Genomic DNA, 21,265 nt, shown 5'->3' with positions numbered 1-21,265 from the left:
TGTGACGTTCGCAAACTGAGCCATGAAAAATAATGAAGTTATCAAATTAATTATAGATAAAATTAGAGCTGTCAAACGATTACATTTTTTAATCAGATTAATCACATCTTAGAATTTTTATTAATCACGATTAATCGCTTAATAACAAATCATTTTTTTATCTACATTTTCCCCCCCGCCAAATTTGAAGAGAACCGGTTATGTGTTAATTATTTTGACATTTAATGTTATGAGGACGTCTTCAACATCTTTTGATCCACTGCACACGCTCATCCTCTTTTTTTTTAATCAGTTAATTACTTGCATAATTAAAATTTGAAAAAAATGACCCCGATATTTTGACATGAACATATATTCTAAATGTGATACGCAAACATTCATTAAATGTTTTACTTTAATGCATGAAATTAGGTTTATTGCTCAAACACAACCTGTTCTATCTTAAATGTAGCCTTCACGCTAAAGGATCATCTATGGTCAAATTTAATAGTGCGATTAATCTGCGTTAATTCATGATTAATGCAATAATAATAATATTTTTTGTGATTAATTAATCAATTAATGCTTTAACTTTGACAGCACTAGATAAAATACTAACTTATTATAGCTGAAAATGGCTAAATTAGTCAAGTATCCCTTTAAAAAGGGATGCACGACAATATCGGTGGCCAATAATTATCAGCAATTATCGACTAATTTGACGTCATACAGATAAACCAGATTATAAAGAAATCCGCCGATAATAAAAGACAAGTCCATCTGTTATGGTTGTGGCTCAAGTTGTGCCCAACTCCTCAACCCCTCCCCTCTCCTATGGTTATATTGTGACGTCATAATGCGCGCGACCTCGTGTTCACAGAAGATGCATCATGGCGACATGGCAGTCGCCACTGTGGGCTTTCAATGTATTGCACGTTAGACTTATAGTAGGACTCGAAAGTATATTTGTATTCAAGTTCATTTTGTAAACAATTATCGGCTTACTTGTCGATTATCGACATCGGCACTTTCTAAATTATTGGTTTATCGGTATTGGTTGAAAATAGCATTATCGTGCATCCCTACCTTTAAACATAAAATGAAGAGTTTTTACAATGTATATTCAAATAAACCACATACTGCAACATTGTTCTACAAAAGTCTGTTAAAATTATTTAAATCGTTATATTAAATGACAATAATTACTCCTCCCTAAACTATGGGGCAATTAAAAGCTCTGATATAATTGTCATATATCATCATATATGTGAAATCTGACTTCTCGAGAAGATTTTTTTCCTTGGAATAAATGGCATAATATTATAAGAATAAAGTTTTATGATATAATACGTCTTTGTTCTTGTAAATATGACTCAATCTCAGGACTTTATTTTTTTTACAGAACTGAATTTTTTTTATAATTTTTTTATTTAAGGTGACACATGGTAGTCAAGCTTTATTGACATTGAGATTATGAGGTTGTCCTCGGAATACAAAAATAGCATAATCCCTTGGATGTATAAACCTCATCCACATGAATTGTTTTTGAAGTACCCCTGTCTTCAACAGACCCAGGTCTCCCATCCCAACCCGAACCGTCCGTTCCCAACATCTTTGTATCCCTGGGAAACGACAGCATCATGGCCGTGCCTGTCAACATGACGTGGGATGCCGCCAAGAAGTACTGCGACGGCAACAAAGCCAACCTGGCCAGCCTGAGAAATGAGTGGACGCTGGCCTACGTGGAGCTGTTGGCCTTGAATCTCAACTCCCCTTTGTGGATCGGACTGAACAAAGACAAGGTGCGTCGCCACCATTAAGTCATTGTGGTGAAAACGTATTCTGTCTTGGTAAATAACGTACATCTGGCTTTCAGACCGGGGGTTATTTTCGATACGTCGACGGCTGGCACATGAGTATGGCCAGCTGGGCTGAAGGGGAGCCCAGCCAGAACCGGCCTTGTGTATACTTGGATGTGGATGGAAAATTTAAAACGGCGACCTGCAATTGCACCATGTACAGCGTTTGCATGCAGTCGACAGGTGCGAGCCGATTACACACATGCGCGCACGCACACATGAGTAAAATAACAAATAAACGGCTAGCAAAATAGTAAACTATTACCTAACCACCCAATAAACAAATAATTCATGAAAGAGCAAGCAAATGAAGTAACCAACTGGGTGGCTAACAAACAAACTAATGACATCATGAATAACAAAACAACTAATGAATTAACGAACAAATGGTCAACAATTTTTGATCAGAGATGCAAGTTGAGGGTTGCCATCCGAATAATTTGAGTTGTGAATTCAGTCACGTAACAAATTAAACTCGCATTTATTAATGCATCGCTTTGATTCTCCCGCTTGCGTTGTCGCTTACGCCATGTTTTTTTTTTTTTATACTCGCAATGCATTGTGGTCTATATCAACCCGGTTGAGTGAACATTGATGTTCACTACTTTTCAAGAGTGCATTGTGGGTAATTTTGCCCTACATTTTCGCTCCCTGGACATTCAGGCACCACTACAAAATGGCGCGACTGCTCGGTAGGGCACTATGTAGGGAGTGCACATTCTGACACAGCCAGTGATTCTCAAAGTGTGATACGAGTACAAGTAATGTTATATGGGTTCCCTCTAGTGATACTTTAAAGAATCACACAATTAAATGTTCAACTGTGCATAAGGTTACAGTGATGTTTTAATGCACTACAGACCATTTGTTTGTGGTATTTAACTTGAAAGTAAAATTTAATCTTTTACTTTTTCTAAACATTTATTAGTGTACATTTTGTATTTACTTGTGTTTTAAGTAGTCATCGGTAAAGCTTTTTTTTTTTTTTAAGTGCAGTGTTAACGTTAACTAATCTGTGCATAATGTTACAGTAGGGTTACAATGTTACGAATACTCTTTAAGAATAAAGCCTTCGCCTCATTATTGATAAACACTTGAACCTACTACGCTACTGTATTTAAATGTTGGTCAAGATGGTGTGGTGTAAAAAGTCTTAAGAACCGTTGGTCTAACATATTACAATTGTGAAACAGTGATATTCACCGTTGCCAACTGTCTCTCGTAGATGTTCCGCCAACACAGTCATCCAACTACCCGGGAGTTTGCCCCGATGACACCATAGCCGACTACAGCCAAACGTACACATGGCTGCCATATAAGAGTCACTGCTACATGTTTGTCACTGATGAAATCGAGTGGGCGGATGCAGCCACGAGCTGCGCCAGACATGGTAAGATATGTTTTTTATGCCTCAATTAGTTGCTGAGTTATGAAATTAAGACAAATAAATGAATGTTACACAGACATTGAAGAATGCTTAGACTGAATGTCATAATAATATAGAATAATATAATAATATTGCAGCATCTTACTCTTTGTTTGTGTTTGCATGACGGTATGCTGCCTCCTGGTGGTAGCACACCACAAGGAGCAGCACAATTCAATTGCAGCAGTGTATACTTAAATTATGTCTATGTTTTTAATAAATACAAAACTGGAGGGTGCTGTTTTTCCTTATTAAAATACTTTTTTTGTTGTTGTTGGAGGGGTGGTCTGGAAAAAAATTGTCTTATTTATAAATTTGGGAAATGTGAGTGTTTTGAGTCATGACGAGGGTGTCACGGTACAAATTAAACTCATATCTCAAGACACCAATGTATATATAAAAATACCAAATAGTAATAATAATTTATTAATAATTGGACATATTCTCACACAGTTCTTTAAACTCCATCTACAAATGGTCTTGGGCCATTGTCAGGTTCAGTCAACCTAGAACATTTAATAAGCAATAGACAAGGAAGGAAGACAAGAGAACGGATCTCCTACCACTCTGAGGCACACTCTCCCGAGCCCTCTCTTTTTATTTTTTTACAGGGCCTTCCCTAGTTATAGATGTTACTGCTCTAAAGGCGAGGGGGATACACAGCAGCAACATTAAAACCATTACGGATATGAGTCTTTGTGCAGATAATAATATAAACGTGTTTTTCTTCTGCTTAGGTTAATACCGCTAAATAAATGCTTTGCAATACTATAAGAGTAAATATGGGATAACTTATGTACATTTATTCTAACAGCTATCCTCCCGTTCTAAAAATGGTGGTCCTTGAGCACAAAAGTTTTTCCACCCCATTACCAAATTTGAACCCCATTTGCTAGAAGTATTAAAACACTAAATCACTTTCTGTTCTTAAGGTGGATTTTTGGCCAGTATCGAAGACCCTGAAGAGCAATCGTTCATTCAAAACAATGTGGAAATTTTCCATGACAGCCACAGCTCCTTCTGGATCGGCCTGTACAAAACGCACAAAGGTACACTTTGCTAAAAAGGGTCATTTTCATAAGGAAACATTGAAACGCCTCACCTAAATCCGCTGTTGGTATCAGGCTCGTGGCAGTGGTTGGACAAAACAGTCTTGGACTACACTAACTGGGGTGAAGACGCTGCCGAGAGGGACTACGCAGAGATCCGAACCTCAGATGGGGAGTGGTCATCCGGCTTGAGGTGGAATGACCGAGCGTACATCTGTGAAACACCCAAAGGTAGCGCCTGCTCGTGTCGAACTTGTTAAAAAGCAGCTTCAAGCTCCTGTAAATGACATTTGTTTTCTTATTGCCCGGTAGTGATGCCCAGAGATAAGGAACCTGGATATCGTAAGTTCCTCCTCATTATTATTATTACTATTGTATTTATTTTCACAAAAAGATCATTCAGAACATAACACCAAAATATGTCCGAGATTGAACAGGAAATCGGGTAGTTTGGTTTCAAGCAGTCATTTTGAGATGATTTTTCCTTGTATGTGTTGTAATGTGGGCCAAGCATGGTGACAACATTTGATGATCAATTCAAGGAATCGCCATGAAAGAGGTGGTGGTGAAACGAATTGCTGCAAAACGGATACATACAAATATACTTTTTTTCTGAACAAAGAGGAGATGCTAATCTTTCTTTTGGTAAGGTTCCATGTTTTTATAGCATTAGAACACAATACTCTGTGAGCCTTGCAATATCAGTCAAAATCCAGTAAAATACGGGGTTGCTTCCGTGAAAATGGCTGGGAGTGAATGAGTTAATGTGGCGGAGAAAGGCGTCAAAGTTTCATGAGCATTTTGACAAGTCTAAGTCTAAAAAAACTTGAAAAGCACATTTCTTGCGGCCGAATACTGAGAATCTGCAAGATGTCTCAAGACTTAAACAGGATTCTGACTTACTAAATGCTAAAAGCTCTAAAAGCTGCTCCACTCACTGAAAAGGAACCCGACTGACTCTCATATTTTTTTTGGTTGTTACTAACATAACTATGAGATTCATTTTTCAAAAATCATTTCCAGTTTAATACATTTTGTATTGTTATTTGCGTCGCAACGCATTCCATGCGTAATGACGTAGAAGAGCAGCCGAGCTCTCGGCCGAGCAATGTGAAATGCCTATCTAGAAAGCAAAGTAAACCTTGTAGCGTTCCTAAAGAAACAACATGCGATCGGGAGAGTCACCAGACACATTCAAGAGTTTTGAGCGTCCCTTTAGGAACGCGACGGAGACTTTCTTTCATTCTACGTCACTATGCACTGAATGCGATGCGACGTAAATAACAATGGCAGCGTACGGCCAAATAAAGTTTCTACAAAATGTTTTAAACTGGAAATTATTTTTGAAAAACTAATCTTATAGTTATGTTGGTAACAACCAAATAAATAATTTAGAGCAAACTTGTCATGACAGTCGGGGTGTTCCTTTTCAACATATCAATTTGCAACAATCAAAGTAATGCTTTTATACTTTTCAACAAGGCCTGAGCACAAAAACAGCATTTAGATGAATATTTCAGTAAATGACAGATAATAGGTTCCCAAAAAACTAAAGAAAAATCTGAAAATAGGAAAATTTGTGAATAGCTAATCCACTGGGAGCACTCTTATTTGATTGCATTCCGAAAAAGGAAAAATCCAACGTAATACATCGAGTTTGGGTTAATGACATGATGACTTTTCCTGGGAATTTTTTTTTGCTTACCAAACTCTTTTTTTTAACACCAATACACAAGTTGAGAACAAACTTATGAAAATAACCCCATGTTCTGCAAAATTGTGTGCAGAGCCACACCAAGGTGACGATAGCAGCTCGCGCAGGCACACCAGCCTGATCGTGGTGCTGATCATCACCATCACGTCCGCACTGGCCGTCATCGCCTTCTTCCTGTACAAGAAGTCGCCGCGCTCGCTGCCCACCTTCGACAACCCGCTCTACTTCGGCCGCGAGCGGACGCAGCCCGACGTGGTGGACACCAACAAACTGATAGAGAAGGCCGAGGAGGAGACGCCCGAGCCGATGATCACCCTGTGATCCGCGCCGGCCGGTGGGAACGTGCTCATCTCAGGCAAATGTATCACAATGGCACGTTCCATGTATTTGTGTTCTACTGTACATGGTTTGTATTCAGTTATTTAATAATAGTAAGCGTGAGTTTCAGCGACGGTGGCCATGTCTGACTGACCCTACGGAACTGAACTTTTATGGCTCTGGGATGTCTCGCTGCAATTGATTGGTATCTGTTTGTTGTTTTGTTATTCTGCGAATGAATGTATAAAATAGATTACACACTGTTCATTGCTTGTGCTCATCAATTGGCACGGCTTGAAATGACAATTAAAGGTGGTTTCAAATGTCTCTTGTCAGTCCTCTGTGTTCCTACAAAATCGGTCGAGAGCTGCCATGTATTCAAACAGATCACAGCAAAGTGAGATATTGAGTTTCCGCTTGAGGGATTAGCGGTGTTGCAGCAGTTACCTTGAAAAAGCAGTTAAGTTACTTTACTGATTATGTGCTTTAGAAAGTGACATACTTATTACTTGATTTTAAATGTAACTATAAAGTAAGATTACAAGTCGCTTTAAAGGGGAAGTAAAAAAAAAAAAAAAGCTTCTTTACGTTGATATTATATGCGTACCCACTAGCATAAACATTTTAATATTGCTTTTGTGGAATAAGAATTAGCAAAATCCACCCATTTTATCCATTTTAGGGGGCGGCCATTTTGCCACTTGCTGTTGGCTGAAAATGACATCACAGTGCCTAAGTGGTCACTGGTCACGTAATGACCATCACAGTTCCAATAAAGGCTGAAATGAGCAGGGTATGATTTATGTTTTGGCTTTATTTGAAGGTAAAGGATATAATAGGTTCACTGACTTAGATGATAAATGCACCTGTGGGAGGTTCAGAGACAATTCCATGCTCTTTTTGTATTTGCCCTGTCATAAAAAAAAAATTGGGGGGGATTTTGAAGATGTGTGGGGAAAAAATGGACATGCCATTGCAATTGGTCTAAAAGATATGTCATGTTTTATACTGTACATAGGTCTTGTCCTTTGTGATCAGTCTTATGCTGTTAATTGGCAGTCTTGGCAGCCAGTCGGCTGTTAATTGTACAAATGAGAATTTCCAAATGATCCCTTTGAAATATTTCTTGTAGAATTGAATCTGTATTCTGTACACCATCCATCCATCTATCATCTACCGCTTATCCGGGGTCGGGTTGCGGGGGCAGCAGCTTTAGCAGCGAAGCCCAGATTCCTCTCTCCCCAGCCACTTCAACCAGCTCCTCCGACGGGATCCCAAGGCGTTCCCAGGCCAGCCGAGAGACATAGTCTCTCCAGCGTGTCCTGGGTGGTCCTCGGGGCCTCCCGCCGGTGGGACGTGCGCGGAACACCTCTCCAGGGAGGCGTCCAGGAGGCATCCGAACCAGATGTCCGAGCCACCTCAACTGCTTCCTCTCAATGCGGAGGAGTAGCGGCTGGATGGCCGAGCTTCTCACCTTATCGTTGATATTTGTCAACTGTGGGCATGTGAAGCCGTTTGAGACTCTTGTGTGATTGTTTATACTACTGGGTACACACATAACATTAATCTTGTGTGACCCCCTGCGCCCCCCCAACCACGCGCAGGGGGTCTCAACTCTCTGAAATGCTTCAGACAACTAAGACAGACCCACTACTCACTCGCACCCGTCGACGGGAACGCGCAACCGAGGGGCACAAAGGCAGAAGCGCAAGAACTGGGACGCGGACCACACGTCGCTAACAGGAAACGGAAACAACGCTGATGTGTGAAAACCAGGAAGTCGGAAGTCCCGCCTCCTCCATGGCATCCCATACGCAAACGGAACCAATCAACATATATATATATATATATATATATATAAATCGGTCTTTGGAATAGAATGTTTGATTCTTACAGTCACTTTTTTCACTTCTTCACTGTCAAATAAACATTCATACATTCAATGTCAATTATCATTCTTTTTTTTACACCACAGCAAGCAAACAACATGGCAAAGAAGTCCTTGTTTCCAAAGTCATGGTTTCATGAAATAAAATGCACAGTTATCCAGAACCGTGAATGGTCATGGTATGACAATGACTAAAGAGTTGCAAGTGTAAGTGTGTGCATGTGCACTCGTGGTCCGGTCTAAGCCAAAATGTCAGGGCTGATTTTTATGTATTTTTTTTAGTCCAGCCCTGTGTGGACCAACCCCTGAGTCGTAGAAAAATAGCAGAAGAAGAAGAAAAATAGTAATACATTGCTTCTATGTCCGGTATATATCAATCAACAAAAGTAACATAGCCACTATTTAATTGTATAAGTGCTCCGTTTGCACCAAAACTAGAGCAAAAGGTATGTTAATAATACATGTATATTTTTTGTTTTTTTTGTTTTTTAATGCTCCAAATATACAATAACAAATGTTTGCCAATCCTATTTTTCGCATATTTAGTATAAAGTCAGACCAGAAACTAGTGTAAATGCGAGTCCCTGTGGCTCAGCCTGGTGTCTCTGCCTCAGTCTTTGTCGCTTTCCCTCGTCCGGAGCCTCTCTCGCTCTCTATCTCTGCCATGCTGGTCAGCCATGAAATGCTGGTGCGGCCTGTGGTAATCGGAGTCGTCGTCGCGGCGATGATGATGATGATGGTGGTGATGATGGTGGCGGTCCCGCTGGTTATAGCGACCGTCCTCCTCCTCCTCCTCCTCCTCCTCGTCTTCCTCGTCTTCGAGCCTGTGGGTGTGACTGGCCTCTGTTCTGCGATGGTGGTGGTGATGATGGTGATTATGGTGGTGGTGGCGAGAGTGCTGGGCTCGCTTGGTTTCGCTACAAAGGAGACGCTCCTCCTCCTCGTCCTCTTGTCGACCGTCGTCGGGTTTCTGCTGGGCCGAGGAGGGGGGCTCCGGGCCGGAGGGGTTGTCGTGGGGGCCCTTCCTCTTGGACGCTGCCGACTTCTTGCTCTTTTGCTCATCCTGGCAAAGAGAAGGGAAAAACATGGATTTCAAAACAAAAAGTCCTAAACCTGGTGTAACAATTTTGTCCCATGTTTGCCTGATTAGGAAGTTCCCTCACCTCGTTTAAGACTGTTTCTCTTTTCTTGTTTTTTGTGTGTGTGTGTGTGTGTGTGATGATTTTATAGTTTTGTTCTTGCTTCTATTTTCTTTCACAGTAGTTAGAGATTTGCTTCTCAAAGTTTACAAGTAGATTTTCCCAAATAGATTAGAAAATAAACGTGCACAAAATCGAAACCTGATTGTGTACAGTGTGTGTGTTTTATCAATTTATATAGCTGAACAAAGAACTCACAAAATTGTTAAAGGGTACAACCTTCATTTTAATGACTGATTTAACGAGGTTATCATCTGTTATCTTGATAAAATCATCAAAAATAGATGTGGTGCTCCACAGGCTAGTCTCAAAATTATTCTAAATAATAAATTTGAGTCGCCTTCAATTAATGAGTCAATTGATTATTAATTGATTAAAGAACAATTAATAATGTAATAACTAATTAAACAAATGTAACCTACACAGGTAAATATGGATTATTATTGAATGTATTACTCAAACACGATGAGGCCATTTTTGTATTATAAGGAAAGTCAAGTCAAAAATGTTCTTTACACCCACTATTTGAAACACGATATTGTGATTAATATTGTGTTTACGGAATATGAACTAAGCAGCAAAACCCTTTTCATTTTGCCACTTGCTGTTGACTGAATATGACATCACAGTGCCTAACGACCAATCACGGCTCACCTGCTTTCTTGATTTGGTCATGTAATTTAAAATTATGTGGGTGGTAAAGAGGAGACAAAACAATACAATGATGCAAGGGTCTCGGATGATTTGTCACTCACCGGAAAACGTCACTTGTGCATCTTTCCAGTGGAGGAGTGGGATGAGAGGGAGAAATGAGATGTCTGATGAATGAATGGAAAGGAAGTTCAATAAATAGAAGCATTCCTGCTCTATTTATAGTACGCGGTGTCAGATTGGGGATTGTGATGTGTTATGAGAGGACATGGCATCACAAATCCCACTGCGTGTTACTGACCGCCATGACGGTGGGATTGGTGGGCAGCGTGTTCTCGGCCAGCCGGGCCACCAGATCGCTGGCGGGTTCCATCTCGGGTGGATGCGTGGCCCTCCAATACGACTCCAGATAGTCAGCGATGTGCTCGCAGGCGTCCGTCAACTGGTTCTCGTCCAAGATGACGTCAAACATTTCCTATGGACACCAAAAAATGAGCACAATTTGTATTTTATTTTTTTTACACAAAGACATATACTATATACATCAAAGGGCATTTCATTAGGATTAGGAACACCTGTTCATATAATCTAATACTAGATTTGAAGTCTATCGCTAAAATGAAAGTGGTGCCTTGAGTTATGAGTGACCCAACTTACGAGTTTTTACGAAATACCAGCTGTCATTCAACGGATTTTCTGCTTTGACTTCTGAGCGCAAACTCGAGATACAAGCGCTATAAGGCAGCAGTGAACTGAGTTCAACACACTTCGTAATGAACAGCTGTTTGGCAAATAATGACCAAGTCGTCAAAAAAGAGGCTTCAAGCTGTTTGATCCCACTTCCATCCAGTTGAAGTTTACTGTCCAAGCCAAAAGAATCAATCACACCTTGTGTACTTAAAACAGCCGCATGGCTTTGACATAGGAAAGTTTGTTTAGCTTAATGCTAACAAACAATGCAAAATGACATTGACATGATAATGTTTAGCATTATAGTCGTGGTTTTAGAAGGAAAACATGGAGACAGTTCTATAACAGCACTCTCAGGCCTATATTCTTTAACCTCTACAAATAAAATAAAAAACAATATTACAGCACCTTACTGAGTTATTAATAGTAGTAGTAGAAGAAGAAGAAACACTTTTCTTCCCCATGAGGGTTTTATACTGATCCGGTGGCCAAGACGGTTTAGCATCAGGAGGAGGAGTACAATGAAATAGATTGGAGCATGATGAAATACTGATGCACAAACTGTTTAATTCCTCGCATTCTGTTTAATTCCTCACATTCTGTTATTACGTTTTTTATCAAGCACAACATTATAGAGTGATATTTTCCCTTGTAAAAAACCAAAATAATTTGTGGGGGGGGGGGGGGGGGGGGCTGGAATGCATTGCAGACATTTCTGTTCATTTCAAAGTGGAAAGATCATTTGAGATATGATTGTTTCGAGTTATGAGCATGGTTAAACTTGGGTCTCAAGGCACCACTCTACTACCGCATTCAGTTTAAATAGCCTGCCCATTTCACCTCGTTTAAGTCTCCCCCTCTCCTGCAGCATTTAACATAAATTGAAACGGGATTATTTCTGCTTCATGTAGTCTATGTAATGTTTTATTTGATTAGTTTATCCAGCCATACTTCCCGTTTTAATGAGACTTGTCAAATTTGGTCACAAGATGGCGCTCACCGGCGGACACTGGGCCAGCTTGTCTGCAGCCACCAGCTGAACGTTGAGGTGTTTGGTCTGAGACTTTCCTCTGGTCTTGATCAGCCTGGTCAACACCTGTAGAAAAGTTTGTACATTCATGTAAATACAGGGAACGATGCCTTGAGATACAAGTTTAGTCATTGGCTATGTGAGCAATAAAATGTCCCTAAGCCAGCTTCTTTCGGACCACCACAGTCCCTGCCTTGAAGCCTTTTTTTTTTTAAGAACTTTTTAATATTTGCCAATGGGCTGCTGATTGTGAAGGCAAACAAATTAATGACACTACAGTATACAAATATGCGCTCACAAATGAAGCAAACGTTGCACAGAATGACAATTCGTATATCGAAAAACGACGAAAGTCAGGTCACTAGTACCTCAAGGCACCATTCCATACTGTGTCTGAAGATAATATCTTCTCACTAACTTCTCACAGATGGAGTTTACCTTTGGAGATGAAATCTTGACGTAGACGAGGATGGGCGCCAGTGAGGTCTTGGACACCTGTAAAGGATGGTTGACGGTGTCCGCGTCTAGCACCACCAGCTGTAAGCTGCGGGCCAGTTCAAATATGCGTTCCACCTCCCCCTGGATCTGGGCTGCAATGGCAGAAGCACACCTCAGAGGAAATTCATGGCTCAGTCACTGACCTATTGGCTCCATACTGAACATCGCAAAGGAAAATGCAGTTTGATGTTGTTTTTCTGAATTAGCACTCCAAACGTGCATTTAGATTTTGTGGCTCATTTAGAGAGTATCTGGTATATATTAGTGGTAATGCTTTTGATAACTTATCAAATATGCATTTTTTTAATAACACATTACAAAATAATATAAATTATTATAATGCTTATAATCAATTAAATATGTTAGATTTTGGTCTCATGAACTTACTTAATTGCTAACAACGCTAATAGTTATCCTGCTAGTATCCCTCACGGACCTGTAACATCGACACGGGGACCTCTTGTGTCTGTGCAGTCAAACTCTTTTCGAAATCTTAATAATAGCAATATACTAACATGTTAAAAGTTAGCCTGGGGCTAAAAACATGTTTATTTGTAGTGATGTGGTTTAATTGTGCAAGTGGACAATGTTGCTAATGAGCAAAAACCTAAGAACAATAATTCGACAGTCAACGTGTCAAGACCCACGAAACAGCATTTTCCAAAGGCAGACAAGGTTGATTATATGATTGGCCATGACAGGAACGAGCAGCAGGGACGATGGAGCATTCAAACACTGATAATATGGAAATGCATTCCGTACCAGCAGCATCTGCGACAAAAGAGCAATGAGAAAGACAGAAGGTAAGGTAACAGAGGACAGCACGTCACATTATTATTAAAGAGAAGTTTTACATTGAAAGGTAGCCCGTATTAGCGTGAAGGTACGTACCTAAATTGGAACGGGTATTGGTGCGATCAATTAAGGCTTTTTTCCCCGGGTTGTTTAGTATGGACCGCTTAGCCAGAGAGATGTCCGCTGTCACCCGTGTGATTGTGATTCTGCAGGAAAGAAGTGTAACATTTCATAGTTATTATGCAAGGGGTCCTCGGTTTACAACAACAGTACCAGCATGAGTGCTTTTCGTTTTAGCAATCTGAGGAGTTACCTGTCCACACAGCAGAATTTGACTTGCTTTTACTGTAATTATGATTTTTTTGTAACAGGTTTGCCTAGATTAATGCTAGACTATGGTGCATTTGAATTTACATACACATTCGGGTACGTCACTGCCGCTTTTTTAAGATTAAGATTCACTGATTGTCAGACCCACCTAAGTGGGGCGAAATTCTTTCTCCACATTGGACCCATCCCTTGAGGGAGTGGTGAGCAGCAGCAGCGGCCGCCTTCGGGAATCATTTGGTTATCTAACCCCCCAATTCCAACCCTTAATGCTGAGTGTCAAGCAAGGAGGCAAATGGGTCCCATTTTTAGTCTTTGGTATGACCCGGCCAGGGATTGAACCCACAACCTCCCAGTCTCAGGGCGGACACTCTACCACTAATATCGCAATATTGACGCAAATTGGAGTGTTAAAGCTGCAATATGGAACTTTTTCCCCCCCAAAAAATAACTTTACAGTAAGCTTTTTATTTGACCATTTATGACTGAAATGCCTTCAAATTAATAGATTAACACCTTAGCTGTTCATGGGTACTCCTTCAAGCCTCTCGCCAATAGTTTTTCGACTGGAATCGGGTTAGAATTTCCCGCGCCCTGTCTGCGGATGTGACGTCATGTGCGTGTTGTGTATGTAAAGAACGGTATGTGCAGTTTAATTTTTCGTCAGCAGGTGGCAGTAGCGATTCAAAATGGAATAAAATAACCATATTTTCCCCCCACACGTTTTAAGAATTGTATAATGGACAGGAGGCACTACTGTGGCACAATGGCTGTTGCCCCTATTTTCCTGTAGAGTGAAATAATGATCGGGTGTTCGGGACTGAATCTTAAGCTTTTGTGAAGTCAGGCGCGCGCACGCTCTCTCTCTCCCGCTCCGCGGAAGCGCTGGGAAGGCGGAAGTGTTTGTGAATGTGTGGGCGAGTCCGTGGCAAAAGACAAGCGTGTGCGACAGCGGATATAAAAGTGTGTCACAATAATAATAAACCAATACTGCTGTGCGACCCTCCGTCTCCCGGTGGCTCCTTTTGTTCGACCGTCGGGCCGAAAGTTTGCCGACATACAACGGAAGTTGTCCAAGGAGGTGACTCTGACCGAGGGAAAAATCTCCCCTGCGCCCTTTGACCACGGTCAGAATACCAATCAGGAAAGGATAACACTGTCTAGTGTGGCAAAAAAAGGCAAAACTGAAGTCGCACAAGCGTCGCAGGAGGACGTGGCTCAATATTGGAGCAGAGTTAATATTGGAGTAGGTGGAAAAACCTAAGAGGATGAAACGGGACCCACAGCTTGCTTTCTTCTTGCTAAAAAGGGAAGACCTCTTCACGAAAATGCGATAGGATCTATTTATGATAAGCAATGCACAATAAACTAACGTCTCAGCACTCTGGGCTTCGTCGCTGGCTTCCATTCCGCTTTTCGCCAGAGGGGTCGCAAATCTGCAAAATTTGCGTTCGGCACCTTTAATGAATTAGAAGTTATGCTGGAAGGGAGAGTATGCGTTAGTTTGTTAGTTAGTTAGTTAGTTAGTGAAGAGGGTCTTCTGCCCAGATTTAGTCATAACTGTTTTAATTTATTTATTTCCTCAGTAGAACTTTTATCTGTGGATGTGTCTTTGTGAGTGATGTCGCAATTTCTGCCAAGTGTCTGTAATCAATGATGTTTTTAAAGTCTTATCGTAATGACTGGGGGACCTCATCAATTTCCACAACAATGGGCCATTGTCTGTGGTTGAAGTGTCTGTAATCAATGATGTGTTTAAAGTCTTATCTCATGTCCGGTGAACCCAAGGTGGGCTGTTTGGAGGGGGCGTTGTGGTACCGCCCCTTCAAGATAGTATAAAAATGTTGTGAGTCCGCTATAACTTCGCACTTGCGAGAGGCTGCCACCATTGCTGGGAGCTCGCTTGTGCCCGGAATATTCTGTAGAAATAAATCCTTCGAAGGACCTGTTCACCGATTTCCAGTCTGTATTCAGAAAATCAACATTCTCTCTACCCGGAACAAAACGAACACGCGGAAGACAAAGATGGTCTTCTAACATTAGTTAGTTAGTTAACTAACTACCTGCTAGCTAGCTAACGGTCACGTTGGCGCAGCACGTCTGCGACACGGGCTCCGTGGAAAGCTGCAGTTCTTCTAACCTTTTCCTTATTTAACTTTTAATTTTTGACTTTTTTAAATTATGAGCCACTTGCTCAATCTGTCCACGACTCCTACCGCGAGTTACAGCACACGTCGGGGCTCCGAACGGAGCCTAATCTACCAACGGCTCGTGGCGTGTGTGGACAGGGGAACAAAGGAACGACATGGCTTTGTTGTCCTACATCAGAGACGCGCTCTGGGCCCTCCGCTCAACAGGCGACACGCCACCCCCCGACCTGCCGGAGGAGATTCAGCGAGCAGACCCGTGGAAATGCCGCCGGAGGAGAGGACAACGAGGTGGAGCACGCCAAAGACTCCGGAGGAGAGGATGCAGACCAGCGCTGCCGTCCTTGCTGCTCGGCAACGTGAGGTCCTTGGAGAGCAAGCTGGATGAGCTGAGGAGCCTCACCTCGGCCTGCCGCGAGCACCGGGACGCCTGCGCCATGGTGTTCACGGAGACATGGCTCCACAACTTTAATTTGATCTCTTTCTATTCTGTTGTTTTTTCTTTACTGTAACAGCAGCTGGACAGAGTCCAGGAAAAAGTTCCCCACGGGGAAAATAAAAGTATATCATATCGTATCGTATCGTAACTGCTGCATGGTCGTTAGCTAACTTCTTAACTAGCTAGCTAGCTAGCTAGCTAGCAGGATGACAGTGATAAACTGCGGCACCTCCCAGTTTACTGTATAATGTACAACTTGTGGCGGCCGTGGCTCAGAGTGTAGAGACGGTTGTTCAGTAACCGGAAGGTCGGCTGTTCGATGCCCGCTCTCCCAAAGTCATGTGTGGCTGTGTACTTGGGCAAGACATTTCACACACATTACCTCCAGTGCTACTCACACAGGTGTATGGAAGGTGTGAATGTTTGGTGGTAGTCGGCGGCAGTCACGCTTCCGTCAGCCTGCCCCAGGGCAGCTGTGGCTACTTAAGTAGCTTACCACTGTGAATGTGTGAGCACATAAATAATGCATCCATTCCATTGTAAAGCGTCTTTGAATGTCTAGAAAAGTGCTATATAAATTCGATGCGTTATTATTATGAACTTTGGTAATTGCAGCCATAGCACAGCGCAGATCAAGGATAGACTACAGTGCGCGCTGCGCAGTGATGGAAACCAAGAGCACCAATTTATGTAGGCTATGTATTATTTTATTCCTGCCTGAACACAATCAAATTGAACTGACCTGCCTTCGAATCGATGTTTCAAAAAGTCAAAAAGGGCTTTTTGCATCATGTCTGTCACCTGCAACGACAGGAAAGGGCATTCCAGAGGCATCATGAAGATATTCACAAAAGTGAGGGATTCAAATGGGGGAATTTAAGAGGGTAGGGCTCACCTCTAAGCCCTTCAGTGAAGGTCCCATGAGAACCACAGGACGCATGGTCGGCACCACGTCGTACATGGACACCTGCTCCCCCTGTCAACACAGCAACAACAAATTGGTAATTTTTCTCTAAATTTGAGTTTGATCTATAAGATGTTCCTCTCTGATGGTGTACTTTTTACTTTCTTTTTTGGCACGTTTTAATTTAACTGCTAATTCGCTGTTCAGAGTTGATTACTCTCAGCTGTTCCAGCTATACTTCTTCTAATGCTGCATTCGATGAAGGTGGGCAGTCTGACTCATCCGGCCTCAGACCCAAAAAAGTGCACTAGAACAACTCTTTGAACTGGGAGGTTCAAGTTGTGAAGTCAGGGGAAAAAAGGACCCCGACTTCACCGACCGGCTTCCATCTAACGTCACTCGTCATTGGCGACGCCCATGACACAAATCATGAATGGGAAAAAATAGTTTACACAATTATAAATATATTTATCTCTTTATTATTACATTAATGTATTCAAAATAACTTTGCACTGATGCATTAACCGGAACAGCAAACAATTTATCGGAACTGGCCACCTTTGTTGTTTCCGTTCTCCTGAAACGCTTTGAGTTAGGAATTAGGACTTCCCACCTTTTTCAAATGCAGCATTAGAGTGTACTGTTCCAAGTAAACACTTATTCTGGTGTTTCACTAATATTGTACATTTCATATTAGATTAGCAGTTAGCATGGCTTCTACATCTGCTGCTGCTCTCTCTTCATACCGCCACATGATTAGCTACTACTCATCCCCGTTTAGTAATAATGATATTTGTCAGACATATTTATTATTCATCATTATGGAGGTGAGGATTAATAACTTAAAGGACAGGACACAACGCCAGGAGAACGCCAGGAGATGCCGAAACAGCGAGCAGGAAGCGAGCCAGAGGTCTTAGCTTACTTAGCTAAGTGCCTAACATTGCATGGTCATTCCCAACATGCCAGGAAAACAGAGAGGACTGACTGACTGTTGGACATAAACAAAGGTATGGCTGGCAGCTCTTCCAGCTCAGTGGCCAGACCTGCTTGCGGCCATCACACTCAGTCAATACAATGATGTCATCGACAAGTGCTTAGTTGAGTCCAAATTTACACCGTGCTGCTGCTATTCTGTAAAAAAAAAACGTGCACACTTAGTTGGAAAGAAGAAAAATAATTGACTTACCGGCTTCTTTTTCACCTGCTGATTGGCTGTTAAAGGAGACAGCGGGTGTACAATTACAGTACATGCAGTCAATACTCACGACAACCTGACCATCCACTGACCGTTCATTCTCACCTTGCGAAGGAGGTGTGTATTTCTTTGAGTTCATATCTTGAGCCACTTGTGACGATGCTTTGCTGAAACAATAGAGATTTGATTTGAGTTGATTTAACAGCACTTTGAAAGTGGTTAGTTTCATGACGACGTACTTGGCTAAGGCCTTGGCCGCCTTCCTTGCCTGGACTTCTCTCCTGATCAAGATGGTCTCCAAGTTGACCGGACTGGGGATGAAGCCCACCACGCCGTCCTCCTTCACAAGCCGCCCGATCCACCATTCGTTGTTAAATTTCTGTTAATACAGTGGTGCCTTGAGATATGATGCCAGTTTTTCTGAATACTGTACATGCTGTGGATCTATTTTTTTTCTCCTTTGACTTGTGAGCGCAAATTTAAGATATAACAAGATATAACGCCTTTTGGCACATAAACAGGAACTTGTAAATAAATATTCTTCAAAAAAAGAGGCTTCAAGCTATCTCATCTGAAGGTACTGCCAAACTAAATATAATGTTGTGTATTTAAAGCAACCGCTTCGGGGAATGGGGAAAGATTAGCTGAGCTACACGTGTTTTGAGTTAAGAGTGTGATCCTTTCCCCGCTGGGCCTGGGGTTCGGGGGTGCCGGCCGTCCTCTGGTGCCCCCATCTCCCCTTCTGCCCCCGGTGTTCCGTCCCTCCATGCGGTGGGGGGTGGGGTGGGCGCGGGTGCCCTCTCCGCTCCGCTGTCCGGCCCCTCTTCGGCGCCGATGCCTGGGTGCGGGGGGTCCCCAGGGACTGCGGGTCGGGGGCTGCCGGTTGGTCGGGGTGGGGTCGGGAGCGGCTTTGTTGTGGGGGGGGTGGGTGCTGGGGATGTCTGGGGGCTTGGGGGCCCGGGGGCGGCTGGGGCTGGGTTGGGGTGGATGGTGGGGGTGAATGGGGGGTCGTGGGGGGAGCGGGGGCTGTGGACCGGTGGGGTGCCTGGCGGGCCTGCAGTGCCCCGTCCTGCTGCGTTGGGTTGGGGGCGCGGGCCGGGTTGGGGTGGGGGGCGCTCCTGCTCCTGGGTTTGCTCTCCGGCCGGTGGCCCTGACGGGGCCCGGGGGTCGTCCTTTGCCGCTGCCGCGGCCTGGGGGGCCCTGAGGTGTTGCGCTTGCTCTGTCCTGGCAGGGGTCGACGGCTCCCCTCTGTGGTGGAGATTTTCATGCATGCCAAATCCACCACACCAGCATCTATCGAAACTCAGACACAATCTGCTTCTTCCTCTGGTCGTTGAATCGGTGGAGGCTGATGTCTGTGGATCTCACTCTGCTTCGTCTGTCCTTCCTTCCTTCCTTTCCTCAGTCTCTCCTTTGGTCTCTTGAGGTCTCCCTGATTTGTTGGAATTTAGATGTTTCTGGGGTTGGTGAAGAACTCTGGTTGGTGGCCCAGTGGGTGGTGTCTGGTTGGTGCTGGATTTCACTTTCCTTTCTTTTCTTTGGTCCTTCCTCGGGTTTCCTGACGGCGGTGTTCGGTTTAGGTGAACAGTATGGGATTTTTTTAATAGGTTTTTGGTGAACTAACGAATACACACACAATCACACGCACGCACGCATACACGCACATACACATACTCACCCACATACAAAATAAGAAAAAAAAAATATTTAAAAAAAGAGAGCAATGATGATGACATTACCGAATGAACAATACTGAGCTCTTAAAAAAAATAAAAATAAAAATAAAGAGTGTGATCAAGGAACAAATGAAACTCATATTTCAAGCACCAGAAGAAAGCACGGAACAAATGTTCCCAACCTCTTTGACGTGGAGGAAGTCTCGGGCCTCAAAGGTGATGGCCTGGCCCGGTACTGGCACGTTGTCGTCATCTGCCGGCGTGTAGGAGAAGCTGCAGCGTACGGCGAAAGCCACAGGCCGGTACTAAGGAAACGGGTACACAAAAACCCTGAATCAACTAATTAATCAACCTTATTTCTTCAATTAATCGTAATTCTTCTTCTCGGCAAGACCATTTAGAGAGTAAATGAAAGCTGTTGTGAGTCTGAAATACCTTTGCTTTCTCCAACTGAACCTGGGCGTTTCTTTCCTCAGCGGCGTCCGAGTCGTGACGCTCTCCCTGAAAGAGGGCACAGCTGCATTCATTACTCCTCCGCTTTGATTAACACTGCGCAAAGTCAACCCTCCAGAAGCAACTTTCAGGCGCCCCCGAGGCCGTATTCTGTTTACTCTGCTCGACATCTGCTCGCACAGCGTCCGGCTCTCCTACGTGCCAATGTCACCCGGCCAATAACGCACACACAAAGCCACCGCTGAATTATTCAATGATGCTGAAGACTTTTTTGAGGGGTCTACTTGTGCCTGGAACAAATCATCTTGCATCTTACATACCAATGCTCTACTACCCAATTTCCTCAAATGTACTTACTCTTCAAGCACTGACGACAAACATGCACTGATTGCTCGAGTGCTGCCTAGCAACAAATTGCTTGCTTAAGCTCTGATTAGCAAAGTTCTGACAGCTTTGATGAGAAACATGTACCGCTAGCTCGAACGCTCATAAAAAAAAAAAAGTACTCCTTGCTCGATTTCTGACTACAAATGTATTGCTTGCTTGAGCGCTGACTAAAAATGTGTCGATTGTTCAAATGCGGACTAGAGCACAGGCTTGAACAGGGGTGCTCAAGTTCGGTCCTCGAGAGCCCCTAACCAGACGGTTTTCCATGTTTCCCTCCTGCAGCACAACTGAATCTAATGATCAGCTCATCAGCAAGCTTTGCAGAAGCCTAATAACGATCCTGATCATGAATCAGGTGTGTTAGTGGAGAGAAACATGGAAACCAGGCTGGATAGGGGCTCTCGAGGACCGAACGTGAGCACCCCTGGACTCGAACATAAAGACTGCTCGCGTACTGACTGGAAACATATAGTGATTGGACTGGAAACTTTCATTTCTCGAGCGCTGACTAAAAATAAATATGTACTGCTTGCTTGAGTGCTGACTAGAACGCTGGATAGAGACGTATTACTTCCTCATGTACTGAATAAAAGCATTTATTACTTGCTTGTGCACTGACTAGAAATTTGTAGATTGCT

General features: G+C 42.9%; 2 protein-coding genes across 3 annotated transcripts in view; one reads left to right on the top strand and one right to left on the bottom strand.

Annotated features, from left to right (window-relative positions):
• The window catches only part of mrc1b (mannose receptor, C type 1b), a 31,180-nt gene extending 24,508 nt beyond the window's left edge, over positions 1–6,672 (top strand). For both annotated transcript variants that reach the window (XM_086074659.1, XM_086074650.1), the window contains exons 25-31: positions 1,549–1,781; positions 1,856–2,021; positions 3,064–3,228; positions 4,197–4,313; positions 4,389–4,544; positions 4,626–4,655; positions 6,101–6,672. In XM_086074659.1, coding sequence (XP_085930785.1) covers positions 1,549–1,781; positions 1,856–2,021; positions 3,064–3,228; positions 4,197–4,313; positions 4,389–4,544; positions 4,626–4,655; positions 6,101–6,348 — 1,115 coding nt within the window. In that variant the 3' untranslated portion in view covers positions 6,349–6,672. The remainder of the gene's footprint in view (positions 1–1,548; positions 1,782–1,855; positions 2,022–3,063; positions 3,229–4,196; positions 4,314–4,388; positions 4,545–4,625; positions 4,656–6,100) is intronic.
• Positions 3,670–21,265, bottom strand: part of cacnb2b (calcium channel, voltage-dependent, beta 2b) — a 26,991-nt gene continuing 9,395 nt past the window's right edge. Inside the window, exons 2-13 of the mRNA XM_086074673.1 lie at positions 20,223–20,288; positions 19,970–20,092; positions 18,351–18,490; positions 18,217–18,278; positions 18,103–18,128; positions 16,905–16,985; positions 16,752–16,810; positions 13,193–13,302; positions 12,242–12,393; positions 11,774–11,869; positions 10,385–10,558; positions 3,670–9,296 (exon numbers count right to left, since the gene is read on the bottom strand). Coding sequence (XP_085930799.1) covers positions 8,844–9,296; positions 10,385–10,558; positions 11,774–11,869; positions 12,242–12,393; positions 13,193–13,302; positions 16,752–16,810; positions 16,905–16,985; positions 18,103–18,128; positions 18,217–18,278; positions 18,351–18,490; positions 19,970–20,092; positions 20,223–20,288 — 1,542 coding nt within the window. The 3' untranslated portion in view covers positions 3,670–8,843. The remainder of the gene's footprint in view (positions 9,297–10,384; positions 10,559–11,773; positions 11,870–12,241; positions 12,394–13,192; positions 13,303–16,751; positions 16,811–16,904; positions 16,986–18,102; positions 18,129–18,216; positions 18,279–18,350; positions 18,491–19,969; positions 20,093–20,222; positions 20,289–21,265) is intronic.

The sequence above is a fragment of the Leptonotus elevatus genome, chromosome 1 (genome assembly GCF_054856555.1).
Source record: "Leptonotus elevatus isolate MCC_2025b chromosome 1, RoL_Lele_1.0, whole genome shotgun sequence".
NCBI lineage: Eukaryota > Metazoa > Chordata > Actinopteri > Syngnathiformes > Syngnathidae > Leptonotus > Leptonotus elevatus.
This window is presented reverse-complemented; position numbering and strand designations above follow the sequence as displayed.